Here is a 15,406-nt window from a genome sequence, read left to right on the forward strand (position 1 = left end):
GCTGTCCTGGAACTCACTCTGTACACCAGGCTGGCCTTGAACTCAGAAATCACCTGCCCATGACTCCCAAGTTGCTGGGATTAAAGGTGTGTACCACCACAGCCCGGCTGTCATAATCTTTAAAATTTATAAAATATTGTAACAATAAACATGAGTACTATAAAAGTTGTTTTATAAAACAACAATCAATTTAATAATTTTATGTAGATATTTGTCTGCACCAATACTGAAAATACATACATCTTTCTCAATATAAACTTTAAGTAACTCCAAACATATTAGCTGTATATTTTAAAATAATACATCCCTACTAGTTTTTTTAAATAAACATAAAGTCTTTTTGTTTGTTTGTTTGTTTTGTTTTTAGTAGAACTTAAAATTATGGCACTTACTGTGGTACAAACCCAAAATAAGAACAATTTTTAGACATTGGAATTCATTGTAATAGACTGTACTTCAATGACCCTCACATCACCAAAGGATTTTACCTCCCTAGTAGCTAAGCTAAGAGTTGCTGGGCCAAGGAGTGAATTGTAGGCACCATTTTTGGATACAGATTTCCTGCTATGGTCAAAGCTATTTCACTGGAGTGATGGTCTTCATTCTCAGCCCACAGAGAACAAGTTACATTCATTTAAGAAATGGTGTGTGTATTAAGATGGTCTATCTGTGAAGTCATTCACCAATTGTTTCAATGAACAATGGTTCTGCTTGGAGGGTGGCACAGACATTAGGTGAGTGTAAGAATCTGGTTAATTTGCAGTGATGATTTTGAAAAGCATTCATCTCAGAGAAACAGTAACTTATAAAGTCCTCTTCTTAAAACTTGTTAAAAGAGTTACAAACCTCAATCAAAGCATTCAGTCTCATTCTTTGTTGTTCTCTTACAAGCCACCTCCCAAGTTAATTGTTTACTTTTCTTTTGGCTGTATAACTAATTTTGAAATATGTGAGCTGTTCTGAAAATAATAGTATAGTATAGAAACATGAAATAAACAACCCTACTAATAGAGAGGCTGAGGAAGGAGAAGCATAATTTCAAGACCATTATGTGGTACACAGCAAGACACTGTCAGGTACAAACAAGCAGAAAGTGTATATGGATTATACAATATTGGACCTATTTCTCCAATTACCAAATTAGAGAGACCACTAGATGATAGCCAACAAATTTATAATTTCTCACACTTTTGAATTTGAATTAATTAGGCTATGTTGGTAATATTAATTTTCATATTAGAGATATGAAGAAAAATTAATTGTTAATTCCTATTATGTTTGTTGTTAGAGGTAGAATTACGTTTGCGTGGGTTTGGTTTTTTTTTTATTAGATGTTTCCTTTACTTATAATATCTCCTTTCCCAGGTTCCTCTCCAAAAGAAAAAAAGAAAAAGAAAAGAAAATAAGAAAAAACAAAAAAACAGAAAACAAACCGAAAACCTAAAATAATCCCCAGTTCCCTTCCCCTTAACCCTGCTCACCAACCCACCCCTCTCCACTTCCTCGCCCTGGCATTCCCCTACACTGGGGCATAGAACCTTCATAGGGCTATGGGACTCTCCTCCCATTGATGACTGACTTGGCCATCCTCTGCTATACACATGCTGCTGGAGCCATGAGTACCCCCATGTGTATTCTTTGGTTGAAGGTTTAGTCCCTGGGAGCTCTGAGGGTACTAGTTAGTTCATATTGTTGTTCCTCCTAAGGGGCTGCAAACCCCTCAGCTCCTTGGGTCCTTTCTCTAACTCCTTCATTGTAGACCCTGTACTCAGTACAATGGATGGCTGTGAGCCTCTACTTCTCTATTAGTCAGGAACTGTCAGAGCCTCTTAGGAGACAGCTATATCAGGCTCCTGTCAGCCAGCACTTGGTGATATCCACAATAGTGTCTGGATTTGATGATTGAATATGGGAAGGATTCCCAGGTGCAGCAGTCTCTGGATTGTCCTTCCTTCAGTCTCTGCTCCATAGTTTGTCTCTGAAAATCTTTCCATGGGTATTCTGTTCCCCCTTTTAAGAAGGGACGAAGTATCTACACTTTGGTCTTCGTTCTTGTTGAGTTTCTTGTGGATTGTGGATTGTATTTTGTGTATTCCGATCTTCTAGACTAATATACACTTTTCAGAGAATGCATACCATGTGTGTTCTTTTGTGATCACTCAGGATGATATTCTCCAGATCCATCCATTTCCCTAAGAATTTCATAAATTCATTAATTTTAATAGCTGAGTAGTACTCCATTGTGTTGACGTACCACATTTTCTGTATCCATTCCTCTGTTGAGGAACATCTGGGTTGTTTCAAGTTTCTGGCTATTATAATAAGGCTGCTATGAACATGGTGGAGCATGTGTCCCTATTAAATGTTGGACCATCTTCTGGGTATATGTCCAGGAGTGGTATAGCTGGATCCTCTGGTAGAGTACTGTGTCCAATTTCTGGAGGAAACATCAAACTGATTTCCAGAGTGGTAGTACCAGCTTAAAATCCCACCAACAATGAAGGAGTGTTCCTCTTTCTCCACAACCTCACCAGCATCTGTTGTCACCTGAGTTTTTTTATCTTAGCCATTCTGACTGGTGTGAGGTGGAATCTCAGGGTTGTTTTGATTTGCATTTCCCTGATGACTAAGGATGTTGAACATTTCTTTAGGTGCTTCTCAGACATTCAGTATTCCTCAGTTGAGAATTCTTTGTTTAACTCTGTACCCCATATTTTAATAGGGTTATTTGTTTCGCTGGAGTCTAACTTCTTGATTTTTTTGTATATATTAGATATTAGCCCTCTATCAGATATAGGATTGGTAAACATCTTTCTCAATTGGTTGGTTGCCGTTTTGTCCTATTGACAGTGTCTTTTGCTTTGCAATTTTATGAAGTTCCATTTGTCGATTCTTGATCTTAGAGCATAAGCTACTGGTATTCTGTTCAGAAAAATTTCCCCTGTGCCTATGTGCTCAAGGCCCTTTACCACTTTCTTTTCTATTAGTTAGAGTATATCTGGTTTTATGTGGAGGTCCCTGATCCACTTGGACTTGAGCTTTGTATAAGGAGATAGGAATGGATCAATTTGCCTTCTTCTACATGCTAACTACCAGTTGAGCCAGCACCATTTGTTGAAAATGCTGTCTTTTTTCCACTGGATAGTTTTAGCTCTTTTGTCAAAGAAAAAGCAGCCATAGGTTTGTGGGTTCATTTCTGGGTCTTCAATTCTGTTCCACTGATCTACCTGCCTGTCACTGTACCAATACCATGCAGTTTTTTATCACAATTGCTTTGTAGTACAGCTTAAGGTCTGGGATGGTGATTCCACCAGAGGTTCCTTTATTATTGAGAATAGTTTTGGCTATCCTGGGTTTTTTGTTGTTCCAGATGAATCTGCAAATTGCTCTTTCTAAGTCTGTGAAGAATTGAGTTGGAATATTGATGGGGCTTGCATTGAATCTGTAGATTGCTTTCGGCAAGATGGCCATTTTCACTATATCAATCCTGCCAATACACGAGCATGAGAGATCTTTCCATCTTCTGAGATCTTCTTCAATTTCTCTCTTCAGAGACTTGAAGTTTTTATCAAGCAGATCCTTTACTTGCTTAGTTAGAGCCATACCAAGGTATATTATATTATTTGTAACTATTGTGAAGGGTGTTGTTTCCCTAATTTCTTTCTCAGCCTGTTTATCTTTTGTGTAGAGGAAGGCCACTGATTTCATTGTGTTAATTTTCTAACCAGCTACTTTGCTGAAGTTGTTCATCAGGTTTAGGAGCCCTGTGGTAGAATTTTTGGGGTCACAAGTATAGTATCAGATCATCAGCAAATAGTGATAATTTGACTTCTTCCTTTCCAATTCGTATTCTTTGATATCCTTTTGTTTTATAATTGTTGTGGCTAGGACTTCAAGTATAATACTAAATAGGTAGGGAGAGAGTGGGGAGCCTTGTCTAGTCCCTAATTTTAGTGGGATCGCTTCAAGTTTCTCTCCATTTAGTTTGATATTGGCTACTGGTTTTCTGTATATTGCCTTTACTATGTTTAAGTATGGGCCTTGAATTCCTAATCTTTCCAAGACTTTTATCACGAAGGGATGTTGGATTTTGTCAAATGCTTTCTCAGCATCTAATGAGATGATTATATGGTTTTTTTCTTCAAGTTTGTTTATATAGTGAATTACGTTGATGGATTTCTGAAAATTTAACCATCCCTGCATCCCTGGGATGAAGCCTACTTGATCATGATGGATGATTGTTTTGAAGTGTTCTTGGGTTCAGTTTGCAAATATTTTATTGAGTATTTTTGCATCAACATTCATAAGGGAAATTGGTCTGAAGTTTTCTTTCTTCCTTAGGTCTTTATGTGGTTTAGGTATAAGAGTATGTGGCTTCGTAGAACGAATTGGGTAGAGTACCTTCTGTTTCTATTTTATGAAATTGAAGAGTATTGGTATTAGGTCTTCTTTGAAGGTCTGATTAAACTCTGCACTAAACCCATCTGATCCTGGGCCTTTTTTGGTTGGGAGACTATTAATGACTGTTTCTATTTCATGAGCAGATATGGGACTGTTTAGATCGTTGATCTGATCTTGATTTAACTTTGGTATCTGGTATCTGTCTAGAAAATTGTCCATTTCATCCAGGTTTTCCAGTTTTGTTGAGTATAGGCTTTTGTAGTAGGCTTTGATGATTTTCTGGATTTCCTTAGTGTCTGTTGTTTTGTCTCCTTTTTCTTTTCTGATCTTGTCAATTAGGATACTGTCTCTGTGCCCTCTAGTTAGTCTGGCTAAGGGTTTATCTATTTTGTTGATTTTCTCAAAGAACCAGGTCCTGGTTTGGTTGATTCTTTGTGTAGTTCTTTTTGTTTCTATTTGGTTGATTTCAGCCCTGAGATTGATTATTTCCTGCCTTTGACTCCTCTTGTGTGAATTTCCTTCAATTTGCTGTCAAATTGCTGGTGTATGCTCTCTCCAGTTTCTTTTTGGAGGCACTTAAAGCTATGACTTTTCCTGTTAGGACTGCCTTCATTGTGTCCCATAAGTTTAGGTATGTTTGGCTTCATTTTCATTAAACTCTAGAAAGTCTTTAATTTCTTTCTTTATTTCTTCCTTGACCACGTTGTCATTGAGTAGCGTATTGTTGGGCTTCCACTATGTGTGGGCATTCTATTGTTTATGGTGTTAATGAGGAGCAGCCTTAGTCCACGGTGATCTGATAGGATACACGGAATTATTTCAATCTTCTTGTATCTGTTGAGGCCTGATCGGTGACCAATTATATGGTCAATTTTGGAGAAGGTACCATGAGATGCTGAGAAGAAGGTATATTCTTTTGTTTTAGGATAGAAAGTTCTATAGATATCTGTTAAATCCATCTGTTTCATAACTTCAGTTAGTCTCACTGTGTCTTTGTTTAGTTTCTGTTTCCATAATCTGTCCATTGCAGAGAGTGGGGTGTTGAACTGTCCTACTATTATTGTGTGCGGTGCAATGTGTGCTTTGAGCTTTAGTAAAGTTTCTTGTATGAATGTAGATCCCCTTGCATTTGGAGCATAGAGGTTCAGAATAGAGAGTTCATCTTGGTAGATCATACCTTTGATGAGTATGAAGTGTCTCTCCTTATCTTTGTTGATCACATTAGTATGACAGTCGATTTTATTTGATATTAGAATGGCTACTCCAGCTTTTTTCTTGGGACCATTGGCTTGGAGAACTGTTTTCCAGCCTTTTATTCTGAGGTAGTGTTCTGTCTTTGTCACTCTGGTAGGTTTCCTGTATGCAACAAAATGTTGGGTCCTGTTTACTTATCCAGTCTGATAGTCTATGTCTTTTTATTGGGGAACTGAGTCCATTGATTAATATTAATAGATATTAAGAAAAGGTAATTGTTGTTACCTCTTATTTTTGTTGTTAGAGTTGGAAATCTGCTTATGTGGCTATCTTCTTTTAATTTTGTTGGAAAATTACTTTCTTGCTTTTTCTAGGATGTAGTTTCCCTCCTTGTGTTGAAGTTCTCCATTTATTACCCTTTGAAGGGCTAGATTTGTGGAAATATATAGTGTAAATTTGGTTTTGTCATGGAATACTTTCATTTCTCCTTTTATGGTAATTGAGAGTTTTGCTGGGTATAGTAACCTGGGCTGGCATTTATGTTCTCTTAGGGTCTGTATGGCATCAGCCCAGGATCTTCTGGCTTTCATAGTCTCTGGCGAGAATTTTGTTGTAATTCTGATAGGCCTACCTTTATATGTTACTTGACCTTTGTCCCTCATTGCTTTTAATATTTTTTTTTTTTGGTTTATACATTTGGTGTTTGACTATTATGTGACAGAAGGAATTTCTTTTTTGGTCCAGTCTATTTGGAGCTCTGTAGGCCTCTTGTATGTTTATGGGCATTTCTTTCTTTAGGTTAGGGAAGTTTTCTTCTATAATTTTGTTGAAGATATTTACTGGCCCTTTAAGTTGGAGGTCTTCACTCTCTTCTATACCTATTATCCTTAGGTTTGGTCTTCTTATTGCATCCTGGATTTCCTGGATGTTTTGGGTTAGGAGCTTTTTGCTTTTTGCATTTTCTTTGACTGTTGTGTCAATGTTTTCTATGGTATCTTCTGCCCCTGAGATTCTCTCTTCTATCTCTTGTATTCTGTTGGTGATGCTTGCATCTATGTTTCCTGACTTCTTTCCCAAGATTTCTAACTCCAGAGTTGTCTCTCTCTGTGATTTCTTAACTGTTTCTACTTCCATTTTTAGGTCCTGGATGGTTTTGTACAGTTCCTTCACCTGTCTGGTTGTGCTTTCCTGTAATTCTTTAAGGGATTTTTGTGTTTCCTCTTTAAAGACTTCTACTTGTTTACTTGTATCTCCTGTAACTCTTTAAGGAATTAAAGAATTTTTGTGATTCCTCTTTAAGGCCTGAAACCTGTTTACCTGTGTTCTCCTGTATGTCTTTAAGGGAGTTATTCATGCTCTTCTTAAATTTCTCTATCACCATCATGAGATATGATTTTAGATCCAAATCTTGCTTTTCTGGTGTTTTGGGATATCCAGGACTTGCTGTGGTGGGAGTACTAGGTTCTGACGAAGCCAAGTAGTCTTGTTTTCTGTTGGTAAGATTCTTGCGTTTGCCTTTCGACATCTGTTGATCTCTGTTGTTAGATGTTCTTGCTGTCTCTGGCTGGAGCTTGTTCCTACTGTGGGTCTGTAAGCCTGTGTCAGCATCTCTGGGAGCTCTCCTCAGATAAGACCTGTGTGCAGTGGGTTGTGAATCAGTAGTTCCTCCTGAGTCCTGGGGTCAGAACAAACCCTGGAGACAGGCTCTCCACTTGCAGAAAAGGGATAGAGAGGGCTGTGGATCTACAGAACCTCCTCCTAGGTGAAGAGGGAGGTAGAAAGGATCCTGTACTGGCTGCCCTGCCGATTCTGAGGCCTGTGGCTCCTGGCTGGCCCTGCCTTAGAAGGTCACCAGAGAGAAAATGGAGATCTCACCTGAGTCTCTGGGTTGGAGCACTCCCAGAAGGCAAGCTCTCTGCTTGTGGGGAAGGGGCAGAGAGCACTGTGGATCTGCAGAACCTCCTCCTAGGTGAAGAGGGAGGTAGAAAGGCAAGTGGGTTTGTTGAAAGATTATTTTCTTGCTTCTCCTAGGGTGTAGTTTTCCTCCTTTCATTGGTGTTTTCCATCTATTATCCTTTGTAGAGCAGGATTTGTGGAAAGATACTGTGTAAATTTGATTTTGTCATGGAATATCTTGGTTTCTCCATCTAAGGTAAATGAGAGTTTTGCTGAGTATAGTAGCCTGGGCTGGCATTTGTGATCTCTTAGGGTCTATATGACATCTTCCCAGGATCTTCTGGCTTTTATAGTCTCTGGTGAGAAGTCTGGTGTAATTCTGATAGGTCTGCCTTTATATGTTACTTGACCTTTTCCCCTTACTGCTTTTAAAATTCTTTCTTGGTTTAGTGCATTTGGTGTCCTGATTATTATGTGATGGGAGGAATCTCTTTTCTGGTCCAGTCTATTTGGAGTTCTGTAGGCTTCTTGTATGTTCATGGGCATCTCTTACTTTAGATTAGGGAAGTTTTCTTCTATAATTTGTTGATGATATTTACTGGTCCTTTAAGTTGAGAGTCTTCACTCTCTTTTATACCTATTATCCTTCGGTTTGGTTTTCTCATCATGTCCTGAATTTCCTGGATGTTTTGGGTTAGGAGCTTTTTGCTTTTTGCATTTTCTTTGACTGTTGTGTCAATGTTTTCTATGGTATCTTTTGCCCCTGAGATTCTCTCTTCTATCTCTTGTATTCTGTTGGTGAAGCTTGCATCTATGACTCCTGATCTCTTTCCTAGGTTTTCTATGTTTCCTTACTTCTTTCCCAAGATTTCTAACTCCACAGTTGTCTCCCTTTGTGATTTATTGTTTCTATTTCCATTATTGGATCCTGGATGGTTTTGTTCATTTCCTTCACCTGTTTAATTGTGTTTTCCTGAAATTCTTTAAGGGATTTTTGTGTTTCCTCTTTAAGGGTTTCTAGCTATTTACCTGTGTTCTCTATTTCTTTAAGGGAGCCCTTCTTAATTTCCTCTATCATCATCATGAGAAGTAATTTTGGATCCAAATCTTGCTTTTCCGGTGTGATAGTATGACCAGGACTTGCTATGTTGGGAGAATTGAGTTCTGATGATGCCAAGTAACGTTGGTTTTTGTTGCTTATTTTCTTACACTTGTCTCCCACCATCTGATTATCTTTAGTGCTACCTGCCCTGGCTAAATCTGACTGGGCCCTGTCCTTTCTGTGATCCTGATTGTGTCAGATCTCCTCACCTCAGAGTCAAGCTGTCTCTGTGATCCTGTGATCCTGGGATTCTGTGATCCTGGGCTTATTAGAACACCTGGGAGTACAGCTTCCTTTGTGAATCATGGGACTGGCTGCAGAGTTTTCGCCCACGGTCTGCTCAGGGCACAGGCCTCTGATCCTAGGATCCCAGAGCACCTGGGAGTGAGGCTTCCTCTGGGTGTTGTGGGACTTGCTGCATAATTTTTGTGCCAGGTCTGTTTAGGGCACCAGCCCAAACAGACTGGAAGCAACCAGTGCCACTGGGCTGGAGGAGTTTCTGTGTGCCTGGGTCCTGCTGGTCCCAGTTACTCCTGGTGTTGGGGTATATGTTGTGTCCTCCTCCCCTCTGATTCTCTGATCCTGGGTGTGCTAGAGCACCTGGGAGTGGAGCTTCTTCTGGGTGTTGTGGAACTGGCTGCAGAATTTGTGCCCAAGGTCTGTTTAGGGCACTGGCCCAGACAGACTGGAAGCAACCAGTGCCACTGGTCTGGTGGAGCTCCTGTGTGCCTGGGTCCTGCTGGTCCCAGATACTCTCTGTGTTTGGATAGATATACCCTCCTCACCTCTGATCCTATGATCCTGGGCCAATACTTGAGTTTTAAAGTCATAAAACTAGTAAAGTTGGCAAACAGTCTATCTTTTCACAATGAGCTTTTGAAACTTCTCACAAATTAAGGCTTCATTCTGCATTAACCAGTTATTTATACTAGAAATGTAGGTAAATATATTTCAACCTATAGAAAAACAAGCAGAATAAACATACAACCTTTTCTGTTGCTAAAGTAAAAAAAACGTCCTTTGAAATATGTATGCACTCACCTCTTCTGGGACTCTCATGATTGAAGAGAATGCCATTCACTGCAAATAGATTATAAGCTTCACGGAAGTTCACCACGATCCAATAGGCATACAGTTTGGCTGCTCCTGTTGGAATACATTTTTTTAGATGAAGTTTACTCTAAAAGATAATGCTTTTCATTCACCTTAAACAATAGTAACTGACTAAAATATTATTAATCCATCAAAATGGCAAATCAAAAGACAAAAAAAAAAACATTGTGTGCTAATTAATCATGCTTATTAAGAAATACAATTTCTTGTTTTGTAACATTCATAATTAATTCTTTTGTCATCTCACATATTCAACAATACTATGTAAAATATATCAAGTTCAACTTTCTGATCTATCTCTCTCTCTCATATCACACACACATACACAAGCACACACACTTTTTGATAATGAGAAATAAAATATTTGTTATTTTAACATTCAAATTGGTTTAAAATGTTACTATGTACCTCTTTAATGAATATTTACTTCATAAATGTGGTAATTTAAGTCTGTTTTTTCCTGCTAGGTTTGAGCTCAGAGAAATTTTCATGGGGGAAACTTACAAAACAAACAAATACAATATCTCATTGCTTCAGCACAATCTCTAAACAGCTTAGGAAAAAAGTATTTGAGCCAAATTTTCATGTAAAGTGTTCAATGTAGAAAGGTTGGAGGAACAGGGCCTAGTGAGTGAGGTGGTAATTTTACCTGGAGACAAGGATAATAATGCATATGTTATGTTTCCTAACAAGTCTCTCAATTTAGTCTATGTCAGTGTCAATCTCACACTCAAAAGACTTCAGCTATGACATGTGCAGAAGGAAAGCAAAAACATCCCCATACCCGCAGAGAACATTATTATGTAGCTGGGCAATGTGTCCTTACCATAGGGTGACCTGGGATAGAAAGGTGTGGTCTCTTTCTGGGGTATTTCCTGCACTTTTCCATAAAGTTCACTTGTCGAGGCCTGGTAGAACTTCACAGAATTTATAAGGCCACAAGTTTTAATTGCATCCAGAAGCCGCAAGGTGCCAACTCCATCAACATCTGCGGTGTACTCAGCTAAGTCAAAGGAGATCTGGGAAAAGGAGGCACAGATCAGTGGCATTAAATAGGCCATTGGTGAGAGATGCTAGGAAGGTGATGAGCACAACAGTTTTACAACCTGGGGCTTTATGTTGGTAAGAAAACAGCAAGTGATTTCCAATGTGGTTATCATCTACTTCTAACATGTAATAGCAGAAGACTACATCAACAACCATTCAGCACTTTTACCAACACTTTAACACCTTGCATGTCTTCCTCTTCTAGCTTCATCCCTGAAAAGCTTTGTGTGATGGGGCAATGCTCTGTCATTTAGAAGGTACTCATTAAAAATTCACTTTGAACCAAACTTTCAGAGGTCTAGAAAAATACATAGTTTAAATGAGCCTCAAAGGTGTCTGTGTACTGAAGAATAAGAACATGTACTGTTTACCACAATTAACTTTTAAAAGGACAGTTTTACTTTTTTTTTTTTAGTGGGCACAACAATAACTGTAGTATCTATAAATACTGTAAGTTTATGAAATGGCGCAGGGAATGCAGCAAAATGCTAATGTATATATAAACTGATTTCTATAAGGTTATTGAGATGTAATTCAACATATTCCAGTTTTGCAAAATGATTTTTTTTTAAAGGAAATAGGCATGTTCTTAGGTAGGTTTCTATTTCTGTGATACAAACCATAACTAAAAACAATCTGGAAAGACAAAATCTTATTTGCCTCAGATATCCCAACCATAGTCCATCATAGAGGGAAATGAGGCTAGGAACTCAAAAGCACAGAGAAGTGTTGTTTATGAATCATGGCTTATTTAGCCTGCTTTCTATTGAAGCCAGCTTCAAAAGCCTAGGGTTGGAACTAGCCACAGTGGAGTAGACTAACCTACATTAATCACTAATCAAGTAAATGGCACTACAGACTTGTCTATAACCAATCTGGTTAAGGCATATTCTTAATTTTGGTTCCTTTTCTCGGATAACTGTAATTTGTATCAAATTGACAAAAAAATAACTACCCAGAACCATGTGATTTCTAGGCTTATTTCTTAAATAATTTCTACACATGATAAGTAAATGAACCTTATTTTAAATATCTTAAGACAATGAGGCTGTAAACCTTACACTTTGCATATCTATTGTAGTATGAATTATCTTAATCTTCATGTAGGAAAACCTCTTAATAAGGTAAGGCCATTAGTTTTCATTATTTCCTGGCCACTGAGTATCCCTTGGACAGAAGCTATGGCTCTATCCATGTATATATAATACTGTCAGAAGTTGGTCAACTGCTCATTAAGGACTCTACCTTCTATGTCCACATCATCTACAGCTGAATGAAGAGCTTAGGAGCTATCTAAAAATTAAAAAGAAAATCTGTATATTTCATTCACAATCTTGTAAAAAGCCATGAGTAAAGTTGAGGCCATTTTATTCCCCTCTCTCTCTCTCTCTCTCTCTCTCTCTCTCTCTCTCTCTCTCTCTCTCTCTGTGTGTGTGTGTGTGTGTGTGTGTGTGTGTGTGTTGTATAAACACATGTATGTGTGTAGACACCATGCAGAGAACTAAGGAAGATGTTATTTGTCTTCCTCTAGGTTATCCATCTATTTCTGAGACTGAGTACACTTGAAACTCATGTTCTGAACTAGGCCAACAGGCTAGAAAGTTCCCCAAATCTGCTGATCCTTATTCCTCATTATGGCCATATCAAGCTTTTATGTAGGTGCAGGTGATCTGAACGCAGGTCCTCTTCCTTGCACAGCAGGTGCTCTTACAAACTTAGCCATTTTCCCAGTGCTTTACTCTATTTTATTGTGACGGGGTCTCCATATACAGCCCTGGCTGACCTGGATTACTATAGGTATATCAGGCTAGGCCTAAATTCACTGAAATCCACCTGCCCCTGCCTCCAACATGCCCAGTCTATTTTATCCTTTTTAAATAATATTTTATAGAGATGCATAAAATGAGCTATAAAATAGTTTATAGAGATACTATAAAACTTGCCAGTTTAAAGTTTACAATTTAATGGTTTTCATAATTCACAGCATTATGCAATCATCATTACCATCTTACTTCAGAACATTTTTATCACTCCCAAAACACTCTGCAGCTATCAGCAGTCATTACTCAGCCCTCAGCTTCCACTTGTACCTGGACAGCCACTGATCATGTTTTTCCTTTATACATTTACCTACTGTAAACATTTCTTAAGAATAAAATCACATAGTACACGAGCTTCTAAATTAGCTTCTCTCTCTTACTGTTGTCAATGCTATTAGATATAGCTGCTGAGGTGTACGGGTCCAGTGGCATGTGGTTAACATGCTTCATATTACATAGAACAGTAGATCTGATCCATTTTTCCAAAGTTACCTTGCTCCTTCACAGTCTCACTCACTGATACAGGTAAGGGTTCAGATCTCTCCTTATTCTAACCAACAATTCTTGCAGTCTTTGGTTATAGTTGTGCTTATGGTTTAAAGTGCTTTCTCAGCTGAGGGGTTTGCAGCCCCTTAGGACGAACAACAATATGAACTAAGTAGCACCCTCAGAGCTCCCAGGATCTCAACCACCAACCAAAGACTGCACATGGAGGAGTCTGATTGTTCAGGTAGCATGTGTATAGTAGAGGATTGCAAATTCGATCATCAATAGGAGGAGAGGACCTCAGCCCTGTGAAGGTTCTGTGCCCCAGTGTAGGGGAATGCCAGGGCCAGAAAGTGGGAGAGGGCGGGGTGGCAGGCATGGGGAAGTGGGAGGCAACAGGGGTTTGTTTTTGTTGTTTTTGTTTGTTTCTTTGTTTTTTGGAGGGGAAACTGGGAATGGAGAAATTTACATGTAAATAAAGAAAATATCTAAAAAAAAAAAAAATAAAGTGCTTTCTCAGTGTTGTTTTGACATGCATTTTTCTGGAGTAAGGACACTGAGGATATTCTCATGCACTTAATCTTTGTATATTAAATCCTTTGCCCATTTTTGTTTGCTTTGTTTTTTTATTAAGTTATTTTATTTATTTACATCCCAAAAGTTGCCCCCTTCCCAGTCCACCATCCACAAGTTCTTCACCCCATGCTCCTCTGCCTCTAGGAGAGTGCTCCCCAACTCGCCCCCCCCCTTTTTTTAAGCTGGGTTCTTCCTCAGTTCCTTACTGAGCTGTGCTGGCCTCTTCTACTTTCTTATGTAAGTCCTCTACTAGATACATAACTTGAAATCTCTTCATATCAGGAGGGTTGTCTTCTCATAATTTTCAACAGTGGCTTATGAAAAAAATGTCTAATTTATCTGTTTTTCATTGTTATATATGCTTTGTGTTATAGTTAGGAATAAACTAAGAAAATGCATGTATACTTATATTCATTTATCCCTGTGACTATAGCATGAAAACAATGTTGAAACATGTAAAAGAGTGAATGTGGCCGTATCCTACAAAAATTTATTCCATAATAGAAAGCTGGAAATGTTGTATTCCATGTTTATAAACTAGTCCCTTACATTTATTCCCATGATCATTTTAAATTAATTTTGTATATAATTAGGAGTCCAAATTCATTATTTTCAGATGGAGATCCAATTGTCTCAGCACCATATTTGGAAAAGGCTGTTATATCTCTGCTAAATGGTCTGGATACAGAAGGTTTTGTTCTTCAGAACAGCTTCAGTCCTTTGTTGATAGGACAGAGGTGTCAACAATATTGTTTATTTAATATTGTCTATTAAAATGATAACAGTGCTATATAAATCCTCAGTGTGGGGCAGACATCATTCTAAGCAGGTGAATGAACACATGACTCAGAAGAATAGGTACACATTTAATCTGAAACATTAAGAGAAAACAAGTGCAGAGTAACGTGGTAAACATAACAGAGAACACGTACATGGGTTCTATTTTCAGTGAACCAAGTGTCCCTGCAGACTTTGGAGTACAGGAAGGAAACTGGGCAACTTGACATATGCAATGGGACTCCACTCAGAGGGCAGACTATGGAAAAGTACCAACCACAGTTAGGCTGAAAGTAGCATAGACAGCAGAGGATGATGGGTGGATGGCTGCGTGTCAGCAATTTAAAAACATTTTTTCACAATTGTTATATAACTCCATGAAAAAGAATGCATGTTTGGTAGTCAAAAATATATAGAATAAGATTATTTTATAAAAAAAATAATTATTTAAAAAGTACTTTTTAATAGAGAAAGTAATAAATTCAATGTCTACACCAGTCAAAACAGTACTTTATAGCGTCAACTTTCAAAAGTTAAAAGTATGATCTGCAAAACATTAGGGCCTGGAGAATTACAGCCCATGGACCAAACCTGGCTAGCTTCCCACTATAGAATACAGTTTTATAGGACACAGCCACATTCACTTTCTTACATGTTTTCCACAGTCGTTTTCATGCTACAATCACTGGGCTGAATGAATTTGTTGTAAAGAATGTAATTCTCACAAAGCTGTGAATATTATCTGGTAAATTATAGAAATAGATTTCTGACATCTGAATTAAAACTATAGTTACATTTAACAGTCAAGGTGAGTCCTGATACTCCAGGATTTATAATTTGATCGTACTCCCAAAAACATGCTAGCAATGACAAGTGCACTTAATCGGCTTCGCCTACAGCACACCCTAGTGCAGCAGTTTCCACTGGAGATCCTAGGGCTGCTTCGCCTACAGCACACCCTAGTGAAGCAGTTTCCACTGGAGATCCTAGGGCT

At 38.3% G+C, this 15,406-nt stretch overlaps 1 protein-coding gene across 1 annotated transcript in view; it reads right to left on the bottom strand.

Moving 5' to 3' along the window:
* The window catches only part of Gmds (GDP-mannose 4,6-dehydratase), a 567,052-nt gene that overhangs the window by 330,294 nt on the left and 221,352 nt on the right, over positions 1-15,406 (bottom strand). Inside the window, exons 5-6 of the mRNA XM_031357964.1 lie at positions 10,533-10,725; positions 9,635-9,739 (exon numbers count right to left, since the gene is read on the bottom strand). Of these exons, the coding sequence (XP_031213824.1) occupies positions 9,635-9,739; positions 10,533-10,725 (298 nt within the window). The remainder of the gene's footprint in view (positions 1-9,634; positions 9,740-10,532; positions 10,726-15,406) is intronic.

The sequence above is a fragment of the Mastomys coucha genome, unplaced genomic scaffold (genome assembly GCF_008632895.1).
Source record: "Mastomys coucha isolate ucsf_1 unplaced genomic scaffold, UCSF_Mcou_1 pScaffold7, whole genome shotgun sequence".
NCBI lineage: Eukaryota > Metazoa > Chordata > Mammalia > Rodentia > Muridae > Mastomys > Mastomys coucha.